This window comes from Cnephaeus nilssonii (genome assembly GCF_951640355.1).
Source record: "Cnephaeus nilssonii genome assembly, chromosome: 12".
Taxonomy (NCBI): Eukaryota; Metazoa; Chordata; class Mammalia; order Chiroptera; family Vespertilionidae; genus Cnephaeus; species Cnephaeus nilssonii.
This window is the reverse complement of record NC_137083.1, coordinates 51157110-51169403: the sequence shown is the minus strand read 5'-3', so window position 1 is coordinate 51169403 and position 12294 is coordinate 51157110. Positions and strand designations below refer to the sequence as shown.

The 12294-nt window shown below is 40.1% G+C and overlaps 1 protein-coding gene across 1 annotated transcript; it reads left to right on the top strand.

Moving 5' to 3' along the window:
- Positions 1–585: 585 nt before the first annotated feature.
- TAS2R39 (taste 2 receptor member 39) lies at positions 586–1545 on the top strand (the record flags this gene model as incomplete). Its single annotated transcript, XM_079786456.1, has 1 exon — positions 586–1545. The coding sequence occupies one exon, from the start codon at positions 586–588 to the stop codon at positions 1543–1545; it is 960 nt and encodes a 319-aa protein (XP_079642582.1).
- Positions 1546–12294: the final 10749 nt, after the last annotated feature.

The window sequence follows — 12294 nt, the reverse complement described above, 5'->3', positions numbered from 1 at the left end:
TTGGGTTTTAATTCCAGTTCTATCACACTCTAGGTCTATGACTTTGGCCACGTTTTTTAGTCTCAGTTTCCTCATCTGCAAAGTAGAAATAATGAAACTATATTCTTCAGAGGATTGTTGTGAAGCTTAAATGTGATTATATACATGGTGTTTAAACAGTGCTTAGCACATCACTGGAACTATATTTGTCTTTAGAGTTATTATTTTCAAACAGTTCTCTAAAGTCACAAGTGAAACTGGTACACAGATGTTCAAATTAACTGGAGCTAGTAAAGAACACAACTCTCAATACCATGTTAGTGGCTTATGAAAGAGTATCTCTTCAAGTCCTTCCCTGGGCCCCATGATTAAACTAATACCATCATGCCCAAAAGGACATGGGAGAGGATTAGAAACCAAATCCCTTATGATTTGCATCTCCAGATTTGAAGCTAAGAATTCTGAGACAAACAAATGGAGTGAAATGGAAATGCTGCACCAACTGCTTCCTCCTGTGAGATTAATAGTGGGAGCTACCAATGATCTGCCCATCAAATGCTAGGGAGACCTTCTCTAACAGACAGCAAAGAGGATTAACGACTCAGGATGACCAACACCTGCAGTCCACCAGAGGATAATTTGTCACCATTTAATATCATCTTAATTTTCACAATAATGGGCATGGAATGCATCATTGGCATCGTTGCAAATGGGTTCATTGTGGCTATAAATGCAGCTGAGTGGATTCAGAATAAGACAATCTCCACAAGTGGCAGGATCCTGTGTTTCCTGAGCATATCCAGAATAGCTCTCCAAAGCTTGATGATACTAGAAATTACTTTCCACTTAACATCCCCACAATTTTATTATAAAGATGGTGTGTTTGATACCTTTAAAGTGGGTTTCATGTTCTTACATTATTGTAGCCTCTGGTTTTCTGCCTGGCTCAGTTTCTTCTACTTCGTGAAGATTGCTGATTTCTCCTACCGCCTTTTCCTCAAGCTGAAGTGGAGAATTACTGGATTGATGCCCTGGCTTCTGTGGCTATCAGTGTTTTTTGCCTTGGGCTACAGTATGCTCTTTTCCTATGGCATATATACTGTTTATTGTAACAATACTTTTCCTATCCCCCCCTCCAACTCTACTAAGAAAATATACTTCACTGAGACCAACGTGGTCAACCTGGTTCTTCTCTATAACCTGGGGATCTTCATTCCCCTCATCATGTTCATCCTGGCGGCCACCCTGCTGATCATCTCTCTCAAGAGGCACACCCTGCACATGAAAAGCAATGCCACTGGCTCCAGGGACCCCAGCATGGAGGCTCACTTGGGGGCCATCAGAGCTATCAGCTACTTTCTCATTCTCTACATTTTCAATGCAGTTGCTCTATTACTCTATATGTCCAACATCTTCAATGCCAACAGTTCCTGGGATATTTTGTGCAAAATTATCATGGCCGCCTATCCTGCTGGCCACTCCATTCTACTGATTCAGGAAAACTCTGGGTTGAAAAGAGCCTGGAAGCAGCTTCAGTCTCAAGTTCATCTTTACCTAAAAAAGTAAACTCTGTGACCAACACCACAAGAGTACCACAGCATCTGGCCCAGCCAGCTCTGCCTTTCCCTCACCCAGACCTCTCTCTTCCATTTTCTTTTCTTCCCCAAACCTGATTTGATCCTTCACCTACTATGGCTTTTTGTAAAGGTGCCTGATCTTCATTTCTCTCTTTTGCTTCATGGCACAATCTTGGTGATATTTAACATATCCTTTACCTGAGCCTGCTATATCTGCCTTCCTTGCTCTGTATAAAGCAGCGATTATACACACTGGCTCCAAATTAGAAACTCTAGGGGAGATTTTTTTGGAAATTCCAATGTCCAGGCCTGGATCTAGATCAATTAAGTGAAAATTTCTGGTGTTGGAACTTAGACAGTTTTTTTAAGATCTTAAGGTGCTGTCAGAGTTGACATAGCCACCAAAACAGAGGCAGGCTCTGCAACCTGAGCTCCTGGCGACCCCTCTCCTTCCCCATCCACATGACTTTTAAACATTCAGATGACCCAGGAAGCTTTCTTTGCAATAGTTGGAAGTGCATTTTATCTCCATTCTCCAAAGATACAACCTGAATGATATCAAAATATCTATTAAAATTAACAGCATATAAAATACCCTTTAACCTAAAAATTACTAAGAATTTTTCCTATAGATAAAGTATGGTCAAATATATGCACATATGTGAGAATATATACAAGAAAATCTTCATTGTAGAATTTATTCATTAATGAGGAGACTCGTATATCCAAAATGGAATACTGTGTAAACATTTTCAGGGACAGATGCATGTATACTGAAATGAAAATATTTTCAAAATACTGTTGAGTACAAAAAGTAAGGAGACATTTTATAATTCCATTTATGTTCTTGTATGGAATATACATATATTTCTTGTGTATATATGTGTGTCTATAAAGTTCCTGGAAGGATGTACCAAAAAATGATTAATAGAAGACTGGGTATTTGGAGATAAATGAAACATTTACACCACATTTTCTACCTTTCTGCATTGTTTGAACTATCCAGAACATGTATCCATTAATTTCCATTTTTTTTAAAGTGTAGTTGGTATGCAATATTATATTGGTTATATTAGTTTCAGGTGTATAATATAGTGATTTGACATGTTTATACCTTACGATGTGGTTTATATTGATGTTTTTTACAAGACAGAGAACTAGGTAAGTAGGAAAGGCTTGAGGGACAGGCTGTGTAGCATAATTAGTTGACTGACCCTCTCACTATGTTTGTTTTAATAAAAAATGCAAATCTCCCAACTCATGGGTTAAAATTCTATCTCCTATTTTCCATTTTATTCCTTTGCTCCAGGGCTGCCATGGAAAGGTCATGGGCTTTTGATCCATAGACATATCTATATTCTGTTACTCTCTTTGCTTCCCTTCATACCCAGGTTGTATTATGAGTTAAGTATTGTGCCCAGACCCTTGAAAATACTTTGGGTAATTACAGGTGGCGTGAGATTATGTCTGAGATTTACTTTAAGATAATTTGGCACAGGGCAAAGGAATGAAGAGGAGAGAGGTTTAGAATAGTCATATGTTGATTGATGATTTCTGTCAAACAAAGTCTCAGGTGCATGGGGGTTCTTTGTACTAGTCTCACTATTTCAGGGTATGTTTGAAATTTCCCTAACAAAATTATATACAAATGAGTTATAAAATACTCCAATTTCCTGGCCCTCTCTCTCTTCATGCCCATATCTAGATGAACTCAACTATTTGTAACACTCCACATTTACCTTTAAACAGCCTAGTGTTACTTGAGAATATTTTATAACCAGATGAACTTGTGTTCCTAGATTCATGCTCTTCATCCTTAAATGAGTAACATCATTGGGCATTTTTAGCCCATATTTCCCTGAGAAATCATTCACTTAAATACCCAAAATGACTATCTCCTATCTTTTCCTCAGTCCTGAAACCTCCAACCCCTCTTCTCCCTGCTTCATTTTTCACCGATGAAGTTGCCCTTACATTCTTTGGTAAAAGTCATTAGGACATTCCCTCATCTTCCCATTAGCAAATCTATTAAACCACCAATTTTCTCCTACATTCCTAAATTTCAATAATTATTTTCTATGAAGAAAATAATTAGAAATACTATGACGATTTTTCTCCTCCCTCTATTATTTCTCCTTCCGACAAGTTCCATTTTTGTATATGTTTTCATTTTCTTTCTTTCATGATTGAGTCTTTTCTCAAATATCTGGTGGTCCTTGGATGTGAGCACTAGAAGCCGATTGCAGAATTTTGAAATTAATTTTTTAAAAATTTTAGAATATACAAACTATGTTGAAACCCATAGGGGAGAAGTATCTCAAAAGTATCACATTCAGCCCAGCTGGCGTTGCTCAGTGGTTGAGCATTAACCTATGAACCAGGAGGTCACAGTTCAATTCCCGGTCAGGGCACATGCCCAGGGTTTCAGGCTCAATCCCCAGAGGGGTGTGTGCAGGAGGCAGTCAATCAATGATTCTCTCTCATCATTTATATTTCTATCTCTCTCTCCCTCACCTTTCCTCTCTGAAATCAATAAAAATATATTTAACAAAATCAAAAACTATCACATTCAAAGCTGGATTCTTAGTTTTTCTCCCCAAACATACTTCTCCTTCAGTTTTCTCCAACTTACTAATATTAAATAGCACTGCAATATTTCCTATTGATGAAGCTAGAATTCTGGGAACCATCTATAGGTCTGTTTTTTCTCCTTTCCCCTCCTCCATTCAATTAATCAGTCATTTATTTTCATTATGTGATGTATATAATTAGAGGATTGTTTATGTATTAATTTAACCATTATTGGCTGAACACCAACTATATGACAGACACTAGTTTATGGGCTAGGTATCCTGTATGGAGCAAAATAAACTGGGCTGCTGTCATCACAGATCTTCTATTCTAGTGGGAAAACACAGAAAATAAACAGACATGGTGGTTGTTGTGTTAGATCAATCTAGCCAGGAAGGGGCTGTGTAAGTTAAAACTTAAAGAAAAATACTTTTAAAAAGTATAAGCCCAAACCAAGAAATTAGAAGAATAATTATGAAATAAATCTAAGAAAATAAGAAAAACACAATTCATTAAATATATTGATGTCATAAATTAAAGATCAGAAAAGGGAGAATTAACATGAATATAAGAATTGGCTCATTGAAATAAATAAAATTATTACTGTTTGCTTATATTATTGAGAAATACAAAAGGCATAAAAATACACAAAATAAAAAAATAAAGAAAAAATTACCACAAACTGGGGATATAACAGTACTCATAAGAACTTATTTTGTTCAAATCTATGTTGGTGTTTGAAAACCTAGATAAGATAGCTGTCTCTAGAAAACAGCTTAGTATTAAAATATATGTCAATGTGATTTACCATATTGACAATACAAAGGAGAAAAATGCTAATAATTTTCAGAAATGCTTTTTTTAAAAATGAGGAAAATTTAACATCTATTCCTAATTATTTAAAAATTCTTAATAAAATAAGCATGGATGAATAATTTCTTGATGTGATAAAATACATCTATCTCAACCTAATAGGAGGAAACACTATTGTTTATACTAAATTCAGGAAAAAGAAAAAGATGTTCACTTTCATCCTATTAATTAATGTGGTCCCTAGATATTATCCAATGCAATTATAAAAGAGAAATAAAAATATTTTTAAAAAATAGGAAAGAAAAAGTTGAAAGATCATTATATGCAGACAATATGATGGCATAAATAAAACACTTAAAAGAAACAACTGAAAAGTATTATAAATAATAAGAGCATGAAATATGGAAAGGGAGAAAATCCTCAGGAGTGTAAAAAGATAAAATACTAACAACAAAGTTAACACAAAATAAGCAAGACCTATAAGAAAACTACTTAAAAATGCCTCAGAGGTACAAAACAACGATCTGAACAAGTAGATCTGAACCAGAGTAAAGAGTCAATGTCATTAGATAAAACATTTCCATAAATAAATCAATATTTAGTGTGATTTTGACACAAATGCCAAAAATGTTCTAAGCAAACTGACTATAAACTCTATTTGCGAAAGTAAAGCAACAGAAACCAAAAACATTCTGAAAACTAAGAATGAGAGAGGATTAACCACATGGGAAAACAAGCATGTTAGGAAGCTAACATATCCAAAATGGTGTAATATTGGGCAATCAATAGCCAACAAAACCAAATACAGCATCCAGAAATACTTTATTTTAGTATATAATAAAAGTGGTACTGCAAATCAGTGAGGAAATAATGGATTAATCAACAAATGGTATTAGAATAACTAGACAACCATCTAGAAAAAGATAAATTTGGATACATCTCCCATATCTTATACCAGAACAAATTCCAAATGGATCAGAAGAAAGGAAAGAAATGTGCATTTATCTGGTTTAAAACTTAAAGTAAAAAACCTATACATAATTTTTTAATATTATACAAGGACCTCTAAGTCTGTTTCAGTCAGGCTTAATTTGGGGTCATAAAAATTGCCCCAAACTGATTTTCTACAGGAAATGGCTAAGGAAATTTTTGAACTGGGGATATATCCAAATAAACCTGAAACACTGATTCTATAGAATATATACACCCCTATGTTCATTGCAGTGTTATTTACAATAGCCAAGATTTGGAAGCAGCCCAAATGTCCATCAGTAGATGAGAGGATAAAAAAGCTGTGGTACATTTACACAATGCAATACTACTCAGCCATAAAAAAAAAAGGAAATCTTATTCTTTACAACAGCGTGGATGGACCTAGAGAGCATTATGCTAAGTGATATAAGTTAGTTGGAGAAAGACAAATGCTATATGATTTCACTCATATATTGAATCTAATGAAAAAACAAACAAGCAAAACAGAAACAGACTCATAGATATAGAGAATAGACTAATAGCTGTGGGAGGGATGAGGGTGAGTGAAATAGGTGGAGGGATTAAGCAAAAAAACAAAAACATAACAATAAACCTTCATAGACACAGACAACAGCATGGTGATTACCAGAGGGAAAGGGGAGTAGGGGCAGGTAGAAGAGGGTAAAGGGGGGGATAAATGGTGATTAAAGGAGACTTGACTGTGGGTAGTGAACACATAATACAATATACAGATGATATATTATAGAATTGTACACCTGAAACCTATTTAATTAACCAGTGTAACCTGAATAAAGTATATATGAAAGCCGAATTTAGGCCACCCTCGCCAACTCTAACTTGTCTGTCAAGTAGCTAAGAAGACATGGTGGTCGACTCCCTGGGAAGACGTGCACCTGTGCCACAGTAGGGACATTACTCTAACCACCAAGTAATGAATGAGATTCCATACAACGAAGAGCTGAGCACAAACATGGAGCAGCGAGCACCAGGGGCGTGAGCCAGAGCAGGGCAGTCCAAAGGAGAAGACAGGGAGCCACGTGAAGGTAGGTGTCAAAGCGAGAGGGAGTGGCGTTGCAGGCAGTGATTCTGCAGATGGGAAAGATGTGGCTGGTGACTGGACACCTGGCCTGGAGACCAGCCCAAACCACCTTCCTTCCGCCTTTAACTAGCAGCCAGGCTCAAAGCAGGAGAGAATATCTTGAGTGGGATGAGTGTAACATGAAATGAGTGAGTTTACCCAGAATTGTGTTTTCACCTATCAGGTGAATTGAGGGGACCCAATGCTGATTTTAAAGTAATTACTTTTTAAATTTTTAAAATTAAAATTTGGGGGTAAAATTAATAAATTGCTTTTTAAATGTAAGTTGCTTTTTCACTAACTCAATGTGCAAATTTAAAAATTCATTCCACTTTATGTGGGAGTTCATCTGAGATTTCAAAATATCCTTACTGAGTGTGCATCTATCTGCACACAAATCAATTCTAAACCTGGCCTAGAACTTGGAGTAAAATCCTCTGCAGGCAAAGTCCAGACCAGTGAGAGACAAGAGACCCAGAAGTGATGAGAATAGTTGAGAAGTCACCGCTTACATCGGAAAGAGGGACAATTTATAAAGAGACGGATGTTGAAAGAAAACTGCAGAATGCTTAAAATGCCCAAGATAAGTCTCCCCCACTGCATGCTCTTTCAGAATAAATTCCTCCATTGGAGTTACTCAAGTCCCCCAAAGAGCCAGCAGCTGCCAAACCTGTGTCTGCCCCACATCTCACTCTTGATCCCCAAACCCTCTCTGTCCCCAGAGTCCCTTCTCCTTATCTCCTTTTTGGTTCCAGAATTTTGCTATCCTCTGCCTTTCAAATGGAAGCTCTTTCAGTTTTAAGAAGTATGATGAACTGGCATTTATAGCCAAGATTAAAAATAATCCCCACCAGACTGCCTGTGAGATGTGGTTTCCTGAGAGCCCTGAGGCCTTGGGAATGCAAATCAGAAACCAATCCAATTGCCACTGACACTTACCAGAGAAAACTGACATTTGCATCTACACTCCAGATCCCGGATGGCTGCAAATAAATCAGTGGCTCATTCAAACCAGTTCCTGGGCACAGACTGGAAGCTTCAGTGGAGGAAAGGAAGGGAAAGGACAAAGCTCTGGAAATTGGGACTGAGTCCATTTCATGAGCCCTAAGCTGACTTCAAATTTCCTTTAGTTGAAAGAGTGTCATTTTCAGCTGCTAGCCCTTCCATCCCGCCCAAAGACAGCTTTCTATCCTTTCACTAACTACATCCTCTTTAGTAATATCATCATTGCCAGTGGCATATTTCCAGGCCTGGAGCAAACAAAGGTGATTGGTGCAAACATTTCAATATACTATGGCTGTAATAGCCAACTGTGGGCACAGAGTAGAAACAAAGTCCAGTTTGATCTTGCTCAGGAAACAGATTTTCCCAAAGTCACCTCTAGTCACACATCTGAATGCAGTAATTCCTTTCCCATCAACCTTTACCTGGCTCCCTAAATACCATATCATATCATATTATATCATATATCATATCATACCATATCACATATCATGTCATATCATATCATATCATATCATATCATAAATATCAGTTACAAACCTGTTTCCTTGAAGGTTCTAAATGCTATGTAAATGTTTTTAAACTAAAATTATACTAGTTGAGGTATCAGATTAAATTCATTTTCCTTTAAAAAGGAAGTCTGAAAGTTTTAATGGCTTAAGAAGCACATTCTTATTTCTTGCTTATCCAAAGCCCTCTGCAGGCCCAAGTGCTCCACAGGACCTCTCAGGGACCCAGGCTGCTTAGAGCCAGTGCTCCACCAGTTCAAATGAGGCCCCAGGAGTCACCTTAGCAGGTGAAGGCAGCTTGTGGACCAGTCACATTTGCTCTTCTGTACATTGGTGAGGATGTCACAAATCTCCTACTCCCAGTCCATTGGCCAGAGCTAATGACACAGCCCCACCTACCTATCAGGGGGTGGGACATACAGGGACTTCCCTGCCATATTAGGGCAGCCTTCCTGTGTCTGCTCCAGTATCTCCTGGAGTTCCCATTTTCTGCTGGACTCAAAACCCTTTCACAAGACATGTAGAGAAGGAGGAAAGAGGGAAGAAAGGTACATATCTCACTTTATACCCACATTTCCTTGTAATCAGCTTCCCAATGCTCCAATTTAGACTCCCTAACTGACGCCCACTCAAACAAAGCAGGTGGCATTGCCTTCTCTAGGGACTGTCGGAGTGTGCCACCCCCTTCAGAAACGTAGTAGCTTACACTTGTCAAGATAGGAAACAACCCTCTTGATTGTGGGTGTCATAGACTCGGGGTCTTCACGTGGACACAGCATTGAGAACACATAAAAGCAACTAGTAAAGACTATGGATTTAAGCATTTTTAAATCCCATAAGCCCACTCTACACCTAGATCCTTTACCTTTAATATTCACAGCACCCCTTGTTTACACCCACCCAAGTTCCAGTGGACCAACAGACACAGTTGAGAGTCACAGCACAACACACAAGGTATTTGTGAAGGGAGAGCAAAAGCAATCTCTTCAACCTCCCCACAGACACCAAAAAAAAAAAAAAAAAACAAGTGCAGAGCACAAGGCCAATAGTGTCAAACATATGGACAGTGGGGAAAGAGCCTCCTGTGGGAGGATGAAGAAAGTGATCTTAAGGCAGGGCAGCAATGAAGAAAGCACCAGCTAGTTGAGTTTACCGGGCAGCTTTTCAGAGAGAATCAGCATTACAGGACCTGTGAGCTCACTGGTAACTCAGCCCGTCTTCACGGGAACATTTCTTATCTCACTCACAGAATAAGGACAATTCTAGTCCTCCCTCCACAAACCTTGAAGATCTGGCACCAAAGCAGCCCCCTGCGTTCTCCGTCACAACCCAAACCGTGGTGTTCCCTTCACAGAGCATGCCTCCTCCTTAGGCTCCTGTGCCACTTGAAGCACATCCATGTGACAGAGCACCCGGCACCAGTAAAGGACATTGCCATTTCTTTCCTCACCTTTTCCTCCTCACTTCCTCTCCCTTCTCCTTCCTACTCCCCTCCTTCCTCCTTCCTTCCTTCCCACTTTCCCTTCTCCTACCTTTCCTCCCTCCCACCTTTTCCCTTCCTTCAACAAATTACTTATTGAGAGCCTAATTGTGGCCAGGTACAATCTCATTAATTTCAAAAATAAGACTTACTTACATGCAATTCAAAGTAAAAAGCACCTGTCCCCACGTAGAAACAGAATCCAGCTTCAGTTGGGTACTTCTGCCCACCCTCCTCAGGAAAACAAAATTACCCAGATACCCAGATTCTTCTGCCAGACAATCCCAGGAAAGATTTGGGGCATGGAGACAGCATGCACCCACAGATAAGCATCAACAATACCCCACTTCCACTTGGCTTGTCAAGTTCATTCCTATTTAGAACCTAGGGCAGTGATGGTGAACCTCTGACACGCGTGTCAGTGCCATTTCTGATGACACGCGGCCGCTGAGGCGGCCGCATGCCAAGGATGAAACGTTTATGTTATTTAAACTATAAATATCACGAAATGTTTTTTCCTCAAAGGGACACACTACCCGAGTTATGCTCAGTTTTTTGGCGAAGTTTGAAACACCGAGCTCAAAAGGTTGCCCATCACTGACCTAGGGAAAGGTGAACTCTGCTTAATGGCCCTCCCTGCTCCCTGCCCCTCCCCATGTCACTCTGGAGCCGGGTTCCTTTCTCACAACCTGGGGCTCTGTTGAGGACTGGGCCCTCTTCTCCTGCTCTGTATTTTTCAGGGCCCTATATTGAAGAGGAAGGCACAAAACATCCATCTGTTTCCTTGCATTATGCTCAGTACCTGCTGCACCTTATCTTGACTCACCCACTCTGTTCAAACACACATACCAACGTCTCACTTTCTGCACAAAACACACATCCATTTTTGGTGCTCCAAATTCTCCCTCCAAAAGTTTTTCCTCGCCCCAAACCATTAGGTCTGTCTTTGGAGAAGAACTGTTAATAGAACATGTTTGTCATTATTGTTACATGGACATAATTACACATCGCATATAATAAAAACTGTAGGTAGTAATTTTGGTTTTGGCCTGATGATTGCCACTCACCGTTTTCAGGCTTGCGCGGGGCCTGCTCTCGGTGTTCCTGGTCTCAGGAGTGAAGGAAGCAGGCTCGCCCAGCCATCGGGGAGAAACTTGGGTTTAGATGTCAGGAAGCCCATGAAAGTTTCCTGGTTACAGTCTGAGGGTTTAGGCAGGCCAGACATTCACATGATGGGAAGCATGGGAAGTGTGATTCAGAGCTTCCGAGACCCGCTGAGCCTCCCTCCTGCCACGTGCCCCACTCTTCCTGCCAGCACAGATTTGAAATGTTGTCCACCTGTTGGTCCCGATGGGCGTATCCATAGTTATCAGTCCAGGCCTTTCCACCTTTTCCCACTCTCTTCTCTCCTTTCTCTACTTTTTCCCAAAAAATCTCTAAATGAGAGAAGAATCATCCAGTGTTCATAGGAAATCCATGGGCATCCAAGGCCCCCCAGCTCTTGGCCTCCTGGTGCAGTGGGCTCAACACTCAGCCACCTCACCCCCTCTAAGAAAAGGGTATTTCCAGTTTGTGCAGTGAATAGAATTTACTTGTACCAGGTTCATTCAATGAGTTTGATCCTATGAGGGACCACGTGGGATGGCTTTCTCCCCAACATTGCCTTCAGTCTCCCTATTGAGGAGTTCCTTTCTCCCCAACATTGCCTTCAGTCTCCCTATTGAGGAATTCCTTTCTCCAGCCATAAGCAACCCTCCAGGTAGAGCGTGGCTTTCCAAACATGTTAGGAGTTAACACAGCATACTTTTCAGTTACTAGTAAAAAGAAAAAGTTCAGTCCTATTGTGATCAAAATCATTACCTACCATCTAATTTCAAGGTCTGTCCTCTCTCCAGCTGGAACTGAGCGCCTCAGCTCCACACCGCTTCCAGCGATGGGGAAGGTTGGGTGGGTGAGCTCTGTTTTTCTCAACCTCCTTTCCCACTTGCTCAGCTGCTTCCAGGTACTGGGAGGAGGCAGGGGGAGAAGGAAGTAGAAAGCACAGGCTATGACTTGACCAGTGCTGGTGCATCTGGCCGCTCGGTGCCCTCGGCATGGCACGTGCCTAGATACTGATTGTGGTGGGCCGAAGAATGTCTGAGGAGATGTCCTCATCCTAATGTGGGAAACCTGTGAACACATCACCTTCCAAGGTAAAAGGGACTTTGCACATGTGATGCAGTTTAGGTTTTCAATGGGAAGATGAGCCTGGATTATCCAAGTGGATTCAATGCAATCACAAGGGTCTGAAGG